At 40.0% G+C, this 22,364-nt stretch overlaps 1 protein-coding gene across 6 annotated transcripts in view; it reads right to left on the reverse strand.

The window, feature by feature from the left end:
- LOC125462176 (RNA exonuclease 5-like) overlaps window positions 1-22,364 on the reverse strand; it is a 54,858-nt gene that overhangs the window by 19,696 nt on the left and 12,798 nt on the right. For 2 of the 6 annotated variants that reach the window (XM_059654098.1, XM_048551832.2), the window contains exons 1-9: window positions 21,677-22,274; window positions 15,575-15,776; window positions 13,313-13,428; window positions 12,129-12,255; window positions 9,840-9,972; window positions 9,074-9,241; window positions 8,276-8,364; window positions 5,365-5,480; window positions 3,459-3,597 (exon numbers count right to left, since the gene is read on the reverse strand). In XM_059654098.1, the coding sequence (XP_059510081.1) occupies window positions 3,459-3,597; window positions 5,365-5,480; window positions 8,276-8,364; window positions 9,074-9,241; window positions 9,840-9,972; window positions 12,129-12,255; window positions 13,313-13,428; window positions 15,575-15,730 (1,044 nt within the window). In that variant the 5' untranslated portion in view covers window positions 15,731-15,776; window positions 21,677-22,274. Of the gene's footprint in view, window positions 1-3,458; window positions 3,598-5,364; window positions 5,481-8,275; window positions 8,365-9,073; window positions 9,242-9,839; window positions 9,973-12,128; window positions 12,256-13,312; window positions 13,429-15,574; window positions 15,777-21,676; window positions 22,289-22,364 lie in introns of those variants that run through there. The other 4 variants (XM_048551831.2, XM_059654097.1, XM_059654096.1 and 1 more) reach the window with 4 other exon arrangements.

Below are 22,364 nucleotides of genomic sequence, written 5' to 3' on the forward strand. Positions count from 1 at the left end.
GTGTCCATTTCACTCCATTCCTTTCATATTCATGTGCTTGTCTAAAAGTCTCTTAAACGCCCTTACTGTATCTGCCTCCACTCCCACCCCAGCAGTGCATTCCAGACTCCTACCACTCCTTGCGTTAAAAAAACTTGCCCCTCACATCTCCTTTGATATTTCCCCATCTTACCTTAAAGAAAATCAAGTAACATTATCTACTGAAACCACATTAAAATTTCCAGCAGAAATGTAAATAAAACCTTGTAAAAATACACAGGAACACAGTTTCTTTTTGTATCAAAAAGAAGCCACAGAAGATTTAGGTTTAGAACATGCATCTTTTGGGTATACAGCCAATCACTTGTGGGTCAGAAACTGCAGAGATCATATTGTGTTAATCTCAAAAGGATTTAACCGTCAAGGCTAAAAATGCATCCTTTGTCCTATCTACGTGATTTCCATTTTCTACAGCTTCATTCACAGACTGTAAGAACAGTTTTAATGGTGACTTGTCATTATATTTCCTTGGGAGATGATTGCATTGTGGCAGTTCAAGATTATTAATAAATTTTGACAGGAAAAATTATCCTTCCAATCCACTGAAAACATTAAGGAGACAGCAGGGATAGAAGGAATCCCTATAAGTGTATAAAGGCAGTACAAGTATATTTAAGAGGGAAATCAGGAGGGCCAAAAGGGGACATGAGATAGCTTTGGCAAATAAGGTTAAGGAGAATCCAAAGGGATTCTACAAATACATTAAGGACAAAAAGGTAACTAGAAAGAGAACAGTGCATCTTAAAGATCAGCAGGCCAGCTACGTGTGGAACTGCAGTATATGGGGGAGATACTAAATGAGTATTTCACTCTAGTTTTTACTGTGGAGAAGGAAATGGAAGCTAGGGAACATGGGGAAATAAACAGCTACATCTTGAAAAATGTCCATATTACAGAAGTGGTGGTGCTGGACATCTTAAAATTCAAAAAGGTAGATAAATCCCCTGGACCTGATCAAGTGTACCATAGAACTTTGTAGGAAGCTCGGGAAACAATTGCTGGGGCGCCACGCTGAGATATTTGTATCATCGACAGCCACAGATGAGATGCCAGAGACTGGAGGTTAGCTAATGTGTTGCCACTATTTAAGAAAGGTGGTAAGGAAAAGCCAGGGAATTACAGGCCGGTGAGCCTGACATCAGTGGTGGGCAAGTTATTGGAGGGAATCCTGAGGGCCAGGACATACATGTACTTGGAATGGCAAGGACTGAAAAGGTTTCCACATGGCTTTAAGCGTAGGTAATCATGTCTCACTCACTTAATTGCCTTTTGTGAAGTTATGAATTGGATTGATGAAGGCAGAGCAGCTGATGTGATCTATATGAACTTCAGTAAGGTGTTTGACAAGGTTCCACATGGTAGACTGATTAGCAAGGTTAGATCACATGGAATAGAGGGAGAACTAGCCATTTTGATATAAAACTAGCGCAAAGGTAGGAAACAGAGTGTGGTGATGGCGTGTTGTTGTTCAGACCGGAGGCCTGTGACCAGTGGTGTGCCACAAGGATCAGTGCTGGGTCCACCGATTTTTTATCATTTATATAAATGATTTGGACGTGAAAATAGGAGGTATGGTTAGTAAGTTTGCAGATGACACCAAAATTGGTGGAGTAGTAGACAGCCAAGAAGGATAATGGGACCTTGATCAGATGGGCAGGTGGGCCGAGGAATGGCAGGTGCAGTTTACTTTAGATAAGTGTGAGGTGCTGCATTTTGGAATGGCAGATCAGGGCAGGACTTACACACTTAATAGTAAGGTCCTGGGGAATGTTCCTGAACAAAGACTCCTTGGAATGCAGGTTCACTGCTCCTTGAAAGTAGAGTTGCAGGTACACAGGATAGTGAAGAAGGTGATGGTGTGCTTATCGTTATTGGCAGTGCATTCAGTATAGCAATTGGGAGATCATAGTGCTGCTGTACAGAACATTGGTTAGGCTACTTTTGGAATACTGCGTTCAATTCTGATCTCCCTGTTATAGGAAGGACGTTGTGAAACTTGAAAGGGTTCAGAAAAGATTTACAATGCTGTTGCCAGGGTTGGAAGGTTTAAGCTACAGGGAGAGGCTGAATACGCTGGGGCTATTTTCACTAGAATGTCAGAGGCTGAGGGGTGACCTTATAGAGGCTTGTAAAATTATAAGGGGAATAAATAAGGTGAATAGCCAAGGTCTTTTCCCCGGGATGGGGGAGTCCAAAATTAGAGGTTTAAGGTGAGAGGGGAAAGATATAAAAGGGATCTAAGGGGCAAGCTTTTTCACATGGAGGGTGGTGCATGTATAGAATGAGTTATCAAAGGTAATGGTGGAGCCTGGTACAATTACAACATTTAAAAAGGCACCTGGATGGGCATACGAATAAGAAGGGTTTAGAGAGATATAGGCCAAATGCTGGCAAATGGGACTCAATTTATAAGGGATATCTGGTTGATATGGACAGGTTGGACTGAAGCGTTTGTTTCCATGCTACACAGCTCTATGACTCTATGAATGATTTTCCACCCTACTACTATCATCAAAGACACAGCAGTTATTTCTAAGCCTATTACTTGTGGCAGCGTCAGGAACTTTCAGTACAGGATCACAGTCTTTCAATATAAATAGGAGCCTATTTATCATTTCACTGCATTCTGTCCAGTGGCTGTTTGCCCAGAGAATGAAAAACTCACAGATAAGTTTTATTATAGCACTATGCAGCTTGGGGTAACAGAAATGTACTTCTCGGCTCCACACTGTCCAGGCCAAGCCAGCTCCAGCTTCGCACAATTCCATCCCCACTCCACAAAGCCTTGGCCTACTTACCATCCCAGGAAGATCATTACCTGCCCACAGTCTACTGGCTGAGTTCTAATGAATCCAGGTCCTGAAAAAGGTTTGGGCTTCCCATCAATATTGAGGGGCACATCCAGCCAATTAGCAAAAAATGATGTCATCAAGGTGGGCATGAACAAAATCTCAAAATGTTTATTTTTTATTCCCATCATCAATCAAGTCAAAATTCAACCCAATCCATCATGTTGAAATAGCAGTGTATTCATGTCTTGTGCTTTTCATATTGACTTGAGATGAATACATTGGTTATCTGAAATAACTGCAAAGAGGCTGGTATTCTGTCACGGAGTCACCCTTTATTTACATGTGCACAGTACACAGGCTCCGATCAGCCAGCTTAGAGCTAGCTCCTTAAGTGAGGAGATTCTCTGAATCACCTGTTCATATCAATCAGCCAGGGCTCCCTGAATGGCCCATGTGTACAACTCCAATCAAGGAACTCATAGTCAATGAGATCCACATGGCCCTTTTTCCAATCTTTACAGTATGTAAAAATTGAATCCTTGAGAAATATTCAACCTCAGTTCTAAAAGCTACCTCATATCTCTAACTATTGTGTGCACAAAATTACACAGACATATATATCCTTACTTTTAATGCATTCAAGTCATTGTTTAAAGAATGGCCCACAAGCACAGCATCACTGGGTAAGATCTTCTTTAACTTAGCTTGAACATCCCTCAGCTTTGTTTTCACTGGCATCAGCATTTTCTTCGTAATTCCAGAGAACCTGAATTGTGCAATTTGTGACACCTCAGATCTTTGATTTCATAAAATATCAAAATTTTAAATACAGCTTTTTCTTAAAAGTTAGCCAAATATTTATACAAGAGAAAGGCAATTTTTGTTTAATATGCACACTTAATGGCCATATAAGTCTACTTTTGTTCTATTAAATAAAAGCTTTTACACAATTCTAAAAAGTAATCATCTAACTACAAACCATACATCTGAGGGCTACTGCGAGCGACACTGGACGGAAGCTGCTACTCACAGATTACACCATGTGCATATTTGAAGAAGGCTCATAAGCTCTCAAAGATACTGTAATAATATGGAATTGCATCTCCAATTAACATTTTATGAGGGGGTTTGAGATTAAGAAGAAAAACAGCAGCAAGCTATTAAAGATTTTATTCCAGTCCATGTGGTCACCAGAATAAACTTAACAAAATGGGAAATTTTCAACACACTGGCCTCTTCATATTAAAACACATAGATTAGTAAGGATTAGCAGAATCTAACTTTCAACAGTTTCCTCCTGTTTCTATTAAAAGTATGGATGAGTTAATTGAGTTTTATGTATATTACATATGAAAGTTCTGTGGAAAAGCTGTATTCCTGATTAATATATGGTCTATTAATGCTTTATTTGCGCCATTATGTCAGATTACATGGACTGATTTAATCAGTCACTAATTAGCTTCACTTTTACGTTGTTCGTAAACCACATTAATTCCACATTAGAAACGCATATGGTAACATTTCTGACCCAGGAATGTTCATTTGTTTCATGTTTATTTTTTGCCAATTATCATTACAAACACACACACAGGAAGACACAGTTTTTACCATCACGTGCTTAGAGTTGTATCAAAATCATTGCAGTCCACAAAATCATATGTCAAAATAACATAATACCCATTATGCCTAAAATAATGCAAGCAATTCTTCCACTACTCCTCAACTAAGCTATAACTAAGGGAAGAAAAAATGTGCATTTGTTAAATGCCTTTATCAGTGTGTTCTAAAGCACTATACAGTCAATTCAGTAAATTTGTATTCATTGTTGCATTACAAAAAAAGCTAGTTCCATAAATATTAAAATAATCACCAGATAATTTGTTCTTAAATGACACTGTTGAGGGATAAATGTTGTGGAAAACTTCCATGCTCTCTAAAATTATACTATGAGTTTTTTTATTTTGAGTGCAGAGAGCCCACTGGGCCTCAGATTAATGTTTCAACCAACTTATACTATCTCATAGTACTTACTATGTATATAGTACTTGATTAGTACTTACGTAGTACTTACTGGAGTATCAGCCTTGATCTAGTGCTCAGGTCTCTGGATTGAGACTTGAACTCGCAACCTTCTTCCAAGAAGAGATAGCAAGAACTGCAGATACTGGAGTCAGCGTCAACACAGTGTGGAGCTGGAGGAACACAGCAGGTCAGGCAGCACTAGAGGAGCAGGAAAGTTGATGTTTTGGGTTGTGACCCTTCATCAGAATGGATGAAGGGTCCCAACCTTCTTCCACTGATGTGGAAGTGCTGCCATCTAGGCTACCCAGTTCACACAATATACTTAGAACTTTATGTTATCATAGCAGAAATTCTGTCTCATCACAAAAAGGCACAAAACTCTGACAAATGCAATACTTGAAGAAAAGTGCATAACAGCACATTAAATGGGACCCTTATATTCCATTTATTAATAAGTCCAACAATATATTAGTAAAAGAATCCACCAGAAATCCTACATTTTAATCATTACCTGGTGAGGTAGTTGAGGATTGGGTTGTCTGGCTTCACCAGCTCATCCATAACACATCTGCCATCTGCACTGACAACAGAGACACGAGTCAGCTCACTCCCTTTTGTGGTCAGGCACTGAAATAATCCAAATTAATACAACAATAAATGACCCCCATTTCAATTTTATGGAATAACCCTCGGGTTGGAACAATTTCTTTACACTGTCTTTGGAGTGACTGGAAGTGTTGGGCTGAACAAGCAGTGGCTATAGTTTCATGGTCAATGTCTATGTCATTTAAAGGAATTTTGACTCCTTGTGGTACATAGAACATAGAACAAAACAGCGCAGAACAGGCCCTTCGGCCCTCATGTTGCGCCGACCTGTGAAGTAATCTGAGCCCATCCCCCTACACTATCCCATCATCATCCATATGCTTATCCAAGGACTGTTTAAATGCCCCTAATGTGGCTGAGTTAACTACATTGGCAGGCAGGGCATTCCACATCCTTACCACTCTCTGAGTAAAGAACCTGCCTCTGACATCTGTCTTAAATCTATCACCCCTCAATTTGCAGCAATGCCCCCTTGTACAAGCTGACATCATCATCCTAGGAGAAAGACTCTCATTGTCCACCCTATCTAATCCTCTGATCATCTTGTACGTCTCTATTAAATCCTCTCTTAGCATTCTTCTCTCCAATGAGAACAGACCCAAGTCCCTCAGCCTTTCTTCATAAGACCTTCGCTCCAGACCAGGCAACATCCTGGTAAATCTCCTGTGCACCTTTTCCAATGCTTCCACATCCTTCCTGTAATGGGGCGACCTGAACTGCACGCAATATTCCAAGTGAGGCCGCACTAGCGTTTTGTACAGTTGCAGCATGACATCATGGCTCCGGAACTCAATCCCTCTACCAATAAAACCTAACACACCGTATGCCAAGTTAACAGCACTATCAACCTGGGTGACAACTTTCAGGAATCTATGCACATGGACACCAAGATCCCTCTGTATATCCACGCTACCAAGAATCTTTCCATTGACCCTGTATTCTGCCTTCCTATTATTCTTCCCAAAGTGAATCACCTCACATTTACCTGCATCGAACTCCATTTGCCACCTTTCTGCCCAATTCTGCAGTTTATCCAAGTCTCCCTGCAACCTGCAACATTCTTCCACACTGTCCACCACTCCACCGACTTTAGTGTCATCTGCAAACTTACTAACCCATCCACTTATGTCTGCGTCCAAGTCATTTATAAAAATGACAAACAGGAGTCGTCTCAAAACAGATCCTTGTGGCACACCACTAGCAAACTTGTGTATGGTTTTAAAGCAGTTTGCTGCTTAGGGTATCATAATCAATTTCTCTCCATTTTCCTTTCCTCAAGAGTGTGTGCTGTTCTTATTCTGTGTGTGAGACGCAAATGGATTTATTTCTAATGTCTGGAGTAATTATAAAGAGTTCTGTATTGGGTTGAACAGATCGTAGGTTAAAAATGTTGCAAAATTTAAGGTTTTAAGGATCTGGTTTCTGTTGTAGTTCTCAGTAGTAAAGAGGAATTTATTTTAATTTTGGATGTTGCTATTCAGGATTTAGAAGCGCACATTTAGGTATTTTGAATTTCAAACAGTTAAGAAAAGAAATTGGGAAGTTTGGATAGACTTGATGATTTATCTAAAATCCAGCAATTAAGTGACAGGACTGTGGGAAATCATTGAAATGTAAAGACCCAAGTTACTAGGTAACAATGACACTGAGCTATTAAAGCTAAAGCATGCTGCCACATCTGTGGAGGAAGTTCTAGTCATTTTTAATTTCAAACGTTCATACCAAGGTTAAAGAAGCAGCAATTCACATATGGTCAACTCTCAGGGAACAGAATTGCTCAGGGAACCCAGAGACCTGTAGCCTGCTGATTAGACATGATTATTGAGTGTTTTCAAAGAATGTGCACTTCAAACAAACTGATCACCCTGAATGTTGCCTGGTTCCAGATATTGATTTTAAACGCTGGTTTAAGGCAGGTCCCAAAATTTGTCGCACTAGCCCAACCCCTAAAGGGGAAGGAAAGCAGATCAAGCAATACATGGATAATAGTACACATTTGGGGGTAATGGATGACTACATGCTCACCTTGAGTAGGTGAAAACATACATTAGGGAGATGCCATATGACCATATTCAATGCAAAAAGACAGTTTAAAAATTCACACAGGCATTAAAAAGTTGCAATTGTCAAAACTAACATTCACCAATCACTATCCTAGTTCTAAGTCCTAGTCCTGCGGGGATCAAGAAATGTTTAGGTCCTACTTATAAAACCAGACTTAGCACTTTACTAGCAAGGCCGTAGAGTGCCCTGATAATGAGTACTTGCTCATGTGGATATAGAAAGTATAACTTTACATTAACCAGCGATGATCAGCAGCCATGATGTCCTATCTTACAGGACAATGGAAATTCAGTGTGAGTGGCAAACACAATGTGGAAGGAATCATGTTGGTTGACCAGGGACACAACAAGACCTTTTTTAAGAATGTGAGTGATACCACTTGTGATCAGGAGCACGGAGTGTTAAATCAGTAGAGCTGGAGGAACATAGCATGTCAGGCAGATTCAGAGGTGCAGAAAAGTCAATGTTTTGGCTTTACATCCTTCATTGGGGCTGGGGAGGGAGAAGGGGTCTCAGAAATAAATGTGATGGGGGGTGGGGGGCCTGCTGCCAAACAAACTACTACTATGCCTACATCATACGCTATAAGTAATAAAGAGGGAAATTATGCTGAAAAGAATTCTGGCTTAGAGACAGTTTGTAATAGCACAGCCTTACATTCATTCATAACTTGGCCCAAACCTATCACATTCCTCTTGCTTCAACTTACAATTTTTAACTACGGTGGGTTTTAAACAGCAAAAGTAACTTACCATTTCACAGTCTAGGCCCAACAATGGACTGTTGTCAGTTACTTTAGCTGTACACCCACTTTGGACAAATCCGTCTGAATGAGGACTGCCTAATATATTTTGAAAAAGAAAGCACAGGAGTACAGTGGTCATGCTGCTGAGACAGTAAAATAAAGCTATTTTACAACCATAGTATATACACATGCAACATAACCAAACAATTAAAACTGCCCATAAAACTCCTTATCATCCAACATCTTTCTATAGAACTAGATATGTAAGCAGAAAATGGATTCAGTAGCTAAAGCAATTTATGGACAACATTTTTTTGTTATCACAATCAAGTCATCAAAAAATACAAAAACCAAAAGAACTGCCGATGCTGTAAATCAGGAACAAAAACAAAGTTGCTGGAAAAGCTCAGCAGGTCTGGCAGCATCTGTGGAGGAGAAAACTGAGTTAACATTTCGGGTCCGGTGACCCTTCCTCAGAACTGAGGAGGTCTGAGGAAGGGTCCCCGGACCCGAAATGTTAACTCTTTTTTCTCCTCCACAGATGCTGCCAGGCCTGCTGAGCTTTTCCAGCAACTTTGTTTTTGTTCATCAAAAAATATAAATGGCTATCAAATTCCAGTGACAGTAATCTCAAAGGCACAAAGGTAATAAGAATTTAATTATTAAGGCTGTCTAAATACAGAACCTGAAGTAGTTAGGATACAAGTACAGCAGTCTCAAAAATGTAGTCTGGGTACAGTTTCAACATCACAGGGCAAGTAACACAGCGAAGGTGTGTTTAGCTGTGTATGAAAAGTATACTGACCTGTAACAGGATAATCATTCTTCATCAGCTCTTCTTGACTCAACAAAAAACTGGTCAAGCCTTGTTTCTTTCTGCCATATTTAACAATAATGGGGTGACTGTCAACGTCTGATGGTCCACAGCTATTATCCCCTGTTATAAAACAATGACCATTTACCGCAGATGTACCTGAAATGAAGAGCTAGATTTGTTACTACATTCTTCTTAACCAAACAGCATTTGCTTTAAAGTGCAGCTTTTTGTTTTGCATCCCCAATTTCCACATTCTCTGATCCATTCCATACCTACATTAAGCCCGAAAAATATTTATATTTGATTTGTAAATATTTATGCATGCAACTAAGTTTGGGTCCACTATGGATATTGTTTTGGGTGTACTAGTTATTCACTTGAGCACGAGTGGTTTCAGTGTTTTTTATTCAGAAATGTTCCCATGCAGACCAACATAAATCAGGAAAATAAAATTGTGATCAGAGATAATGGGAACTGCAGATGCTGCAGAATCCAAGATAACAAAGTGTGAAGCTGGATGAACACAGCAGGCCAAGCAGCATCTCAGGAGTACAAATTGTAAAATTATGATCTGTTCTGGACATGCATCATCTTGTGCACTTCACTGGTCTGTTCATAGGCAGACTTGTAACTTGAGGTATTTTGTTTCAGTTGGTAAGTGAGCAGATAGCCAAAAGCCAAGCAGGTTGCATTGAGTCAGCTTAATCTCATGTTTTAGCGCAAAAGTAACAGAAAACAAAACACGTATTCTGACCTTTTGTGCAATAATTATATTGTGTTGTTGCGTCATTACCATTGACGATGGGACTTTTATCTTGTGGGAGCAATTTCTCAGTTCCAAAAATACGAAGTAGAAAGTCATCAGGAGGAGGGGGCATGCTAAATCTCTATAAGTAAACAGAAAGAAGAATAAAAGTAGTTACAGTATTATGTGAACATCAATAGAAAAACAGATATGACCTAAAAGCCAAAAGAACTGCAGATGCTGTAAATCAAGTGCATAAACAAAGTTGCTGGAAAGCTCAGCAGATCTGGCAGCATCCGTGAAGGAGAAAACAGAGTTAGCATTTCGGGTTCAGTGACCCTTCCTCAGAAGATATGATCAGTTAGGTACTAGGGACATTCTGCAAGAAACTGTTCATTTTACAGTCATCAATTTAGTAGGTTGATTATTTTTAAAAGCATGATGTCTTTTTATTTAAAATAAACAAATTAGCTTTATTAGTTTTCTCCCCATAAGGGAATTCATGCCATTGTAGAGATCCACAAATGGAGGCAGCTGTCTTGGCCAAGTGGTCATTCACTATCATTTGATCCACTGTTAGCACATCCCAGCCAAATGAAATCCTATTGGCTGCTTTCATTTGAAAATATTTACACACACAACTAAGTTTAGGTCTAGATATTACTGTCAATACTAAGGAAGCATTTCTTGCACATGCACAGAGGCAGTATCAGTCTCAGTAAATGAGACATGCATTTATGTGCAGCTCCTGTCTTATTACTTACTTACTGCATTTGCAACTAGATGCAAACTTAAACTTATTATTAGCAAATAATCTGATAACAGAATCAAGTCAGAATTAACGGATCCTCAATTTGTTAGACCTTATTAAAATTTTCATTGCAAATATGTCAAGGTATGTTTTGACAGGACATTTTGTGGATGGTATCAAAAAGACTTTGCAAAGCATCAAAAGATATGGCTTAACTCCATCTTGTATTATTTATTTACAGTTCCTATTTTCTATAAACTAACGTAATCTTTGGTAGTTGGGGTCTCCTGGAAAGCCATTTTTACATTTAAAAATTGTTGTGCCTGTGGCAGGAGCCTTTATTCAACACAGTTGTTCAGTATTTTGAATGTGAAAATTAAATTTAAAAAAAATCTCCCAGTGTGGGGCTTGTGACATTATTTCTGGGAACAACCACCCCATTAGACATGAGCTGTGTCAGCTGGACTCTGTCAGAGATGCCTCCTAGAAAATTTCCAACTTGCAAAATGAAAATTCATAAAATTACTATTTCCATTTGCATATCCAACAAGTTTATCCTCATAATGAAGAAAAAAAATCTGTAGTGTGATTTGTGTCTTTATATTCCTGCTACCAAATGGAAAGGTTTCAGGATCTGTTCTACTCTGCGAGTGGTCTCATTGGGACAGCAGTAGAATTTAACAGGCAGTTCAGCTGCTCAATCTTGAACATGGTTAGGCGAGGGTTTTGGGAAGGGAATGGAAGGGTTAGAGGTCAAATCCTTGGCTTTCCATGCACCTAAGAAGCAAGGTAACACGTGTTTATAGAAGTGGTGACCTGTGAGCTGGCACAGGCTTACAGTGAGAAATCCCTCTCTCGAAATGAGACGAAGGCTGGCCAGAGTAGCATCAGTGAGGCAGTTTTTCTTTTCCATACTTGTTTGTGGGATCAAGGGGCTAGGCCGGCATTTAATACTTATCCCTCAAAGCTCAGAGGGCAGTTTAGAGACAACCACATTGCTATAAGTATGGAGTCACTCGTGGACCAGACTTTATTAAGGATGGCAGATTTTCTTCCCTAAAGAACATGAGTGAAACTGATGGTTTTACAGGACAATTAAGAGTGGTTAAATGGTTGCCATTAGGCTAGCTTTTACTGGGTTCAAATTTTACCATCTGCTATGTCCCTAGAACATTAGCCTGTGGATCTGGATTACAAATCCAATGACATGACCATTATGCCGCCACCTTCCCCGAAACACTAACACAGACAGAGTGGCATATTTGGTATGGCATAATACAAGTGGATGTGAATTTTAATAACTCAATTTCAAAGTCAGAGTAGACGTGTTCAACTTTGTCTTGTCAATTTCCATGACGAAGCTAACTTAATTGATAATAGCATGGACCACTATTTAAGCTGTGCTGTATAAACACCCACATTGTCCCGCTCCATTGAACAGCCTGCCTTCGATGTTAGTTCACTGTAATCCCATATTCAAATGGGTCAGGATATAGAGTTACCTTTAAATGGATTTGGAAATGCAATAATGGAAACAGTAAACTTACAAATCTAAACGTTTTCTTCAGCTGCTTAAATTGGAGATAGTAGCTGTAGAAGTGCATCTGGCTCACTCCATGTAGAACAATCACTGCTACTCCTTTCAGTTCTTCCTGTTTGTGAACTTGGCACCAGCTGTAGGAAGAAAATGGCACTAAAACACCTTCTTGTCAGTCAAACACTTTTAATGACCATTTGGAATATTCTCAGAAGCAGCAAAATAAGATAAAGGCCTTGACTGGAATAGCAAAGTATCTTTATCTGACTTACAGATCAATCAAGAGCAATGCTTTATAATTAAATTCCAAGTAAATGTTCCAAGGTGTGCAGTGTCAAACAAATAGCCATCTGTTTCTATGGCACCTCTCAGCCTTAAATATTCAGAAAAATTCTGCAGTGTTTTAATTGCTTTAGGATAGTATTTTTGCCTGGTTCAACTTTTATAAAGTACAGATGAAAACTTCCATTCAATGAATGATTTCTGCTGGACAGGTTACTCAAATTCAGAAATATAAACAGAGCATGAGATAGTAGGAACTACAGATGCTGCAGAATCTGAGATAACAAGGTGTACAGCTGGACGAACACAGCAGGCCAAGCAGCATCAGAGGAGCAGGAAAGCTGGCGTTTCTGAAGAAGGGTTTAGGACCGAAACATCAGCCATCCTGCTCCTCTGATGCTGTGCGGCCTGCTGTGTTCATCTAGCTCTACACCTTGTTATCTCTATAAACAGAGCATGTTGGAAATGCACGGTAGGTCAATCAGGTTCTAAAGAAGCCATTTATGCTTCACCAATTGCAGCATTACTATCAAATAAAGTACATCTGAGATTGTGACAGTTCTGTGAAAATCCAAAATGCTTCCATAAAATTGCACAGAAAACGCTGCCTACATCCACAATTTTTGCCAGATTTCTTGGTTATGGATTATTTTATGAATACCACATGACGGTTTTGCACAAAATTTGGAAACAATTTTATACACAGAAAGGGAGAGACTTTACTGCATTAGGGGCAGTAGGAGAATGAAAATCTCTGCACTTCAGCACCTGTACTGAAAGACCAAGGGAGCTGCACAGAAAGAGTGATGCTAGCTCAACTGAAAAGAAAACAAAGTCAAAGCCCCCAAGACAGGGAGCTCTCATGATGACAGAGTGATGCAGAGTTGACCATAAGCATCTAATGTACATTACCTGGGAAGAGAACTTCTCACTTTCCCCAATACAGCATAGTTTATCAGCTCAGAGAGCTGCTCATAAGTAACAGCACAGGGGTTGCTTTCTGGATTGATGGTGAAAACAGGTACATGCTATAAAATACATACAAAAGACACAAAATTATGGTTGTGGAACAGGATTACAGGACCGTTTTGAAAACAATGACTTAATTGTTTGATTGTGGTACATAAAGAACTTGCAAGATTTTAAACTTAAAAAATCATATTCTAAAAAGGTGAAACACTGCATCACAAAGCCTGAATTCATGCCCATGTTTCCTAATGCTGGCTTCAGACTGATCTCAGCTAGTCTAGCAGGGGAGGTGTGAACAGGGGCTAAGACACAGTCCTATTAATCAGGGCAAGTGAATCCTTGAGGGACCTTGCAGCTTCTAATCAAAAGCTGCAGGATGCAAGTAGGCATGAAGGAGATGACCAGTTGAAAATATGCTATCAAAGGAACCTACAAATAAAACTGCTCCAAACTTAACAAAAAATAATCTATTTCTAATTATTATTTAAGCTGTTACATTAACGACGGGGTACAAACAGTTATTTAAGAACTAATGTAGGCCGTGAGGAAAAAAAAATCACACCTTTACTTATTTAATTGTGTTTATTTACAAAGTAATAAGATTGTGACCACAAACAATATCAATCATGGCTTTCACAAGCTGCTTATTTTAGAAATTGCTACTGAATGTAACAAAGATGAGATAACTTTGCATTCAAGAAAGCCAGCTTTGTGCAACAGAATGGTAAGATGTTGTACCAAAAATAGATTAAATATAAAAAGCATCAATAACAAGTGAAACAACCTAACTTAGTACAGAATACAGCAAACTTTTTATTAACTGGCACCTATGGGAACAAGAGTGTACCAGCTGATCAAATATTTTGGCTGACCAAGGCGTCCACAGAATCAATGTAAAAACACACACTAATAGAAACCTAATACATGGGGTATACACATGACTGTTACACTTTATTTACAGCATAAATAATTTAAATAATAATGCAACTTTGCCTTAAATAACTGACTGGCAGGCAGCCTTCTCACTTGTCCATTAGCTAACTACTCAGACCTCGCAGGGACTGTGATAATACAGTAAACTTCGGTATCTGCAGTATATAAATTTTGCCAGTTTATTGACAGGGCCAGTTTGTAAGTTTTCTGCATAATCAATTGCCTACTCAGAAGTAGTATTTAAGGTATAGGGGGATTATAGGGGGTTGGGTCAGGATGGGATGCTGCAAGGGGCGGTGTGGACTTGTTGGGCCGAAGGGCCTGTTTCCACACTGTAGAGAATCTAATCTAATCTATAAGAAGAAAGTGCTGGAGAAACTCATCCCCTCTGGCAATTTTTGTAGAGACAGAAATAGCATTACATTTTGAATCCAATATGAATTTTCTTCTAAAACTTCAAAGCAGAGTCATATTGAACTTGAAACGTCAATTCTGTTTCTCTTCCACAGATGCAAGCAGCCTGCTGAGTTTTTCCAGCACATCCTGTTTTTATTTCAGGTCTTCAGCAGCTGAAGTACTTTTCTTTTATTACATTACTGTTATTAAGATGCTTCTTAAAACCTGACAGGTAGGGGTGAATTCTAGAGCAGAGGCCTAAGCAGCTTAAGGACAGTAAAATGAACAAAATCAGAGGACTGAGAAGGAGTGAAACAGTAGACAAAGCACGTGGTCTGGAATAGTAGAGAGCATTTTAAAGAAAAACTGGCATTTAGATAGCAGTTGTCACAACCAGTGCAGTGCAAGCTCTTTGCAGTCATGAAGTAAATTTGATTGCAGTCAAGAAAAGTTTCATATTGCACGATTATTATTAACTTAACTCAAATTTCACCAATTTTTGGATGGGCTTTGGACCCTTGCCTGCAGAGCATTAGCCTCAGCCTCTACATTCCCAGTTCAACTACACTAACAATATACCGCCATCTTCCCCCTTGCAAAAGTGGGAACTGTAGAAGCAAGTGCAGAGCAAACCGCATACCATAGTGCACTCACTGAAAAGTTAAGGTGGACAGCTGACCAATACTTCATACTCAGTTAATTAATTCTGCAGGCAATTCTACAGAACCTATGCCAACCTGGCCATCTGTGCTTGTCGCATCAGGTTCCCTGATTATTGTACCCTGTGAATAATATTAAAGCTCCAATTCAGTTCACAATGGCAAACACTTTGAATTTAATCAGACATGTAATGACCTATGTTTTTAGTTTCTTTACCTTTGGGTGAATTTGGCTACTTTGTCTAATGTCGCTTTCCGCAGTGGTCCTATTTTGGATTTTCGTTGTTTTCTTTTTTATTTCTTCTGTACCATTTTCTCCTGCTCTCTTGCGTTTACACAGTCTTTTGGCATTATCAGCCATCTGATGAACCATGCAACTGCGACACTAGGAAGAAATATCAATACAGCCAGGAGCTTAACTACAAAGAAAAAAATAGAAAAAAAATTAGTTCATCTGGTTGGTGGCCCATCCTACTTACGTTATTTATTTTAAAAGTTCCCTGCATCTGTAAAAGGTAAAAGAAAGTTTATGTTTTAATGGCTAAGACTGAAATAAGTATTTATCAATTTCACTTACTGTACAATAAGCCAGTTAAAATAAATAGAGAGATAGCAAGAACTGCACAATCTGGAGTTAGAGATAACACAGTGTGGAACTGGAGGAACAGCAGGCCAGGCAGCATCTGAGGAGCAGGAAAGTTGATGTTGCGGATCAGGCCACTTGTTCAGAAATAATTTCTGAGGAAGAGTCCCAACCCGAAATGTCAATTTTCCCGCTCCTCTGATGCTACCTGGCCTGTGGGTTCCTTCAGCTCCACACTGTGTCAATTTTATATATCAAGTGACTTATACTGTGATACATATGAACAGACAAATTAGGAGCATAAATAGGCCGTGTGGCTCTTCACATCTGCTCCTCCATTCAATAAAATCATTGCTGTATTGTTTGCGTTCTGCATTCCACATTCCTGTCTACCTCTAGCAACTTTCATTCCCTTGTCTAACAAGGATCTATTTACTTCTGCCTTAAAAGTTGATAAGAAATGACTGAAAGTGCTCAAGTTTGAAAGGGCATACTGGTGTGTTCACTAGAATAATTGTAAAATACAAAAACATTAACTGCTTATGTTTTAGCTGGTTTACTATATAAATATTATATTGAGACCATATTATAAAATGCTAAAAATGTTCAATGACACCACCTTCTGAGGCAGCGTTCCAAAGTCGCACAAATTTCTGACAGAAACAACTTCTTCTCTGTCCTAAAACAGCAACGCTTAATTTTAAAAGTAATATCTCACTGGATTGACTGTAACTCATTAATATTGTCACTTGAGACATCTTACTATGTAAAAAGGTATTATATCAATGCAAGTTTGATATTGTTTGTAGTACAATCTCAATATTAATAAAGTAATCTTGCTAAAAAAAAAGCAGTTGATATGTGTGTACCTTATAATTTACAATGACTCCAATGAACATACCAGTATTCTCTTTCAAACTTGAAGAGTTCTCGTCAATTCTTATCAACAAACACTTATGCTCAAATTCAGAATGCCTGTTCTTTGGAACTGTTCCAGTGAAGAGCTACACTGGATTCAGAATGTTTACTCTGTTTCTCTCTCCACAGGCATTGCTAGATTGGCTTAGCTTTTCCAGCATTTTCTGTTTTCGCTTCAGATTTCCAGCATTTGCAGTATTTCAATTTTACACTCTCACTCCTTCAAGTTGTGGGATATTGTGCAATAACGATCGAGATCGGAGTGGCGAAATATCCTCTTTATTGAGCAAGCGCAGTAGCACAGGTCAAGGTGGCGATCGAATCTGAAGTATGGTTTTACAGTAGTCTCTTTACACACAATTGTTACATGCATTAAAATGTTAGCACTGTGGTGTTATACATGTATCTATTGTACTCAAAAGTTTGTGCAACATCTGTCATGGGGGAGCAAGAGATGGTTTAAGCGCAACCAATGCTGGTTGTTATTCCTGATGGGATTAGAATATCTGTCTGGTCTGAGCTTGCATAATTAGGTGAGGGACCAGACCCAAAAATCAGCTTTCCTGCTCCTCTGATGCTGCTGGGCCTGCTGTGTTCATCCAGCTCTACACCTTGTTATCTCATAATTAGGTGGTGTTAGTCCTTTTGTCTTTACAGTTAGTAATGCTTGTAAAAATACTAGACCTATATGACCTAAATAAGAGAGAAATTATATGTGTACTAAATAAAAGTATGGAGGATATTAAACTGATATCCCATAGCTTGGGTCATGAGATTTCAATTACTACTGCTGGTTTTGATAGCTTTTACACATCAATTCATGCAGTTTCATGGAAGCGCTGTTTTGTAAATTTCTTAAAGGGGGGGTAGCAGCCCCATTTAATATGTATCTAAAATGTCACATACTAGCGGAAGAAACTGTCTGATGTCTGCAACCTAATTAATATTATAACCTTTCCATAGTTTCAAGTGGGTTATGGAGACAGAACGGCGGGGTTGGAATTGTCTCAGTAGGTTATGGTATTAACACTTATTCAGGGTAAGTCTTTGATACGGAAACAGGTCTAAACACTGCTTGCAGCATGGGCCGACAAGAATGGAAAGGTTGTAAAGAAACAGTAATGAGTTAGAAGGGATGTTTAATTTGGTTTATATAATTACTACAAAAATGCAGTTTTATGAATGTATGAATATAAATGCGTACAGTCAACATAGTGTACTTGCGAGTGAGTTAGTAATGAATTATGAGTGAATGAATGGACACACAGGTATAGTAAACATAGAGTGCTCATGAGTGTGTAAGTAAAGAAAATTATAATACAATATCTGACAAAGCTCTCTGTATACTAACAACAGAATGATAACAATTGACATCATTCATGTATCTGACATGAATATTTTAAAAGATTTGTATTTCTATAGCGCCATTTATTGCCTCAAGACAACTTAAATCACTTCATAGCCAATAAAATTCTTTTGAAGTGAGGTCACTGCTGTCAGAGCCATCCCGACGGGGTTGTGAGCCTGCACCTTCGTGAGACAAATCACACTGAGTCTCTCTCACTTCCCCTGTCTTCCATTTGTTTCAGTGCTTGTTTGACTGAATGGTATTTTGCTGCCTTTCCACAAAACTGGAAACAAAGAAAATGGGAGCAGGAGTAAGCCATTTGACCCTTCGCGAATGCTCTGCTCTTCAATATGAGCACACTAATCTTCCAGCTCAGCAGCCCGTTCCTCAATTCTCCCCACACCCTTTGACACTTTTAGCCCTAAGAACTATATCTAACTCCTTGCTGAAATCATTTAATGTTTTGGTCTCAACCGCATTCTGTCACAGAGAACTCCACAGGCTCACCACTCTCTGGGTGAAGAAATTTTCCTCATGTCAGACCTAAATGTCCTACTTTATATCCTTAGACTGTGACCCCTGGATCTGAAACCCCAGGTCATCAAGAATGTTCACTCTGCATTTACTCCGCCTAGTCCTGTTAGAATTTTCTAGGTTTTTATGAGATTCCCCTCGTTCTTCTAAACTCCAGTGAACATGGTCCTAAATTGTTCCAGCCTCTCTTCACACATTCGTCCTGCCATACCAGGAATGAGTCTGGTAAACCTTCACTGGACTCCCTACATAACCAGAACATCCATACTCAGATATGGAGACGAAAACTGCACACAATACTCCAGATGTGATCATGGTCCTGTACAATTACAGCAATACAGATTCCAGTCAAATTCAAGACCAAGTCCAGCAGTGCCACACACATATCTTCGAAAGGTCATCCCTACCCTGGCTTCTGGTTACTTCCCCCAGCCCACATGCTTACAGTCCCAGCATGGGGCCCAGAGTGCTTCCCTGAATAACTTCACTGTAGAGACAGTTCTGACTGTTGCAACATAGGCAATGTGACAGCTAATTTTCATAAAGGATGCTCCAATAAACAGCAATGTTATTGAGCTATACAGCATGGAAACAGACCCTTCAGCTTAACCACTCAATGCTGACCATGTTTCCAGAAGAAAGTAGTCCCACCTGTCTGCATTTGGCCCAAATCCCTCCAAACCTTTCCTATTCATGAGCCTATCCAAATGTCTTTTAAATGTTGTAGATGTACCTGCATCCATCACTTTCTCTGAGTTCGTTCCATACACGAACCACTGTGTGCAAAAGGTGCTCTTAATATTGTTTTTAAATCTTTCTCCTATTGCCTTAAAAATTGTCCCCCTTGTTTTAACTCCCCCACCTACAGAAAAGACCTTTGTCATTCACCTTATCTACAACCCTCATGACATTATAAGTATCAGCAACATTAGCCCTCAACCTCCTACGCTCAAAAAAAGTCTATCAATTTTCCAGTCGATTTTTATATCTCAAACCTCCATTCCCAGCAACATCCTGGTGAATCTTTTCTGAATCATCTCCAATTTAATAACATCCTTCCTATAACAGGGCACCCAGAACTGCACACAGTACTCCAGAAGAGGCTTTACCAATGTCCTATACAACCTGAACATGATATCCCAACTCCTATACTCAAACGTCTGAGCAATAAAAGCAAGCATTCTAAACACTTTCTTAACCACCCTGCTTACTTGTGATGCAAGAATTATGTACCTGAACCCTTTGGTCTCTCTGTTGTACAACACTGCTATGGGCCCTACTATTAATTGTACAAGTCCTGTCCTTCTTTGTGGAACCGAAATGCAGTACCTTATATCTATCAAAATTAAACTCCATCTGCCACTCCTCAGCCCACTGACCCAATTGATCAAGATCTCTTTGTAATCTTAAAGAACCTTCTTCACTGTCCACTACACCACCAATTTAGGTGTCATCTGCAACATACCAACCATGCCTTACATATGCTCATCCAAATCATTTATCTAAATGGCAAACTTTTGAACGAAGTTGGTTGAGAGATGATGGACAAGAACTTCTTTTCTCCTTTATTCATTAATGGGATGAGGACATAATTGGCTCCATGGCATTTACTCTCCATCCCTACTTGCCCAGAGGGCATTCAGAGTCAACCACGTTGCTGTGGGTCTGGAGTCACATGTAGGCCAAACCAGGTAAGGATGGCAGTTTTCTTCCCTACAGAACATTAGTGAACCAGGTGGATTTTTCCTGGCAATTTGCAATGGATTCACGGTCATTAGATTTTTAATTCCAGGTATTTTGTTCAATTCAAATTCCACCATTTGCTGTTGCAGAATTCAAAACCAGAATGTTATCTGGGTCTCTGGATTAACAGTCCAGTGATAATACCACTAGGCCATTGCCTCCCCTAAACTCCCCTACTGTATTTCAAAATAGTACCATGGAATCTTTTTTGTGCATCTAAGAGCACAGAAAGAAACTTAGTTTAGTGTTGCTTCTGAAAGATCGCATATTAACAGTGTAGCAGTCCCTCTATAACCTCAGGTTAGATTTGGCAAAATAAGGCTAGCATTTGTCAAAACAACAAAAATAAATCACGTTGCGGTCTGGTTAATAAGGAAAAATTGTCACTGAGTAAGTGTAACAAATTCTGCCAGACATTATATATCTTGAAATGGCAATACGAATATACCAGAACTTGAAGGGTCTAGGCCTGAAACGTCAGCCTTCCTGCTTGGCCTGCTGTGTTCATCCAGCGCTACAGCTTGTTATCTCTTATTAAATTAATACATTTTTTTAGATGTAATATCAAACTAAAATGTGGTATACAAATTGAAAGGATGCCCCTTCTTTGAATCCCAATATCTAACACGGCAGAACTTGGATTCAGCTGTCAGTTGAAAGCCAAAATTAGAAATATGTTATAGCCATTCATCTATGCACCTCAATGCAATGTTAATCAACTGTGACTACACAGACTGAAAAGACACTACTTCAACCACAAAATAAATGTTGTCTAGCCAGCAGCATCCATGTGCCAAAAATGAATATAAGAAACTAAAATTCACCGCAACATGTGGGGCTAGATGAACACAGCTGGCCAAGCAGCATCTTAGGAGCACAAAAGCTGACGTTTCGGGAGGGTCTAGGCCCGAAACGTCAGCTTTTGTGCTCGTAAGATGGTGCTTGGCCTGCTGTGTTCATCCAGCCCCACACTTTGTTATCTTGGATTCTCCAGCATCTGCAGTTTCCATTATCTCTAAAATTCACTGCGATGGTTTTGTGGTTTCAGTCAGGGCTGCTGTTAAGATGCAACAATTGAATCCCAGCATGAGAAGTGATAAATTCCCATGGCTCCTGACAACCTTCTCCAGGATCTTTACGGAAATGCTACATACTCCAGGTTCAGTTCATATGGGACTTGGCTGCAAACTCACTTTTTCCACTTTCTGTAGTCAAAGGTCTCATGGACACGTGCAGAAAGCCTACTTGCTCCTTACAGATGGCCAAATGCCTGGCCAGAGAAAAAGGGGGCACTGCGCTCCTAAGATGATCATTGACCCCACAGTGCCCAGCTAGAGAAAGATGGTGCACTGATCCCACGTTGCCCAGCCAGGGGAAGAGGGGGCACTGATCCCACATTACCCGGCTAGGGGGAGAGGGAGCACCGACCCCACAGTGTCAGGCTAGAGGGGGCACTGATCCCACATTGCCCAGCTAAGGGGAGAGGAAGCAATGACGCCACATTGCCTGGCCAGGGGGAAAGTGGGCACTGATCCCACATTGCCTGGCCAGGGACAGAGGGATCACTGCACCCTGACCCCACGTGACTAGGCCAGGGACAGAGGGAGCACTGACCCCACGCGAATACGCCGAAGGGATGCGAACCCTCAGGTGCTGAGCCAAGGGGACGGGGGAACACCGCGGCGGATGTAAACTAACACGATTCCCCTACCCGCGATGTCCCTGATCCACTCAACCCTGGGAGCCCGCGCCAGAAGCGTGTAAGCTGTAGAGCGCTAAACGTTCGTGCACGCCACGTCGTCACGTCGCACTCTAACTCCGCCCACCACCCGCACCGATGCTCCACCTCCAAGCTCCGCCCTAACAGACCTAACTGCAGCA

Source organism: Stegostoma tigrinum, chromosome 23, assembly GCF_030684315.1.
Source record: "Stegostoma tigrinum isolate sSteTig4 chromosome 23, sSteTig4.hap1, whole genome shotgun sequence".
Classification (NCBI taxonomy): Eukaryota; Metazoa; Chordata; class Chondrichthyes; order Orectolobiformes; family Stegostomatidae; genus Stegostoma; species Stegostoma tigrinum.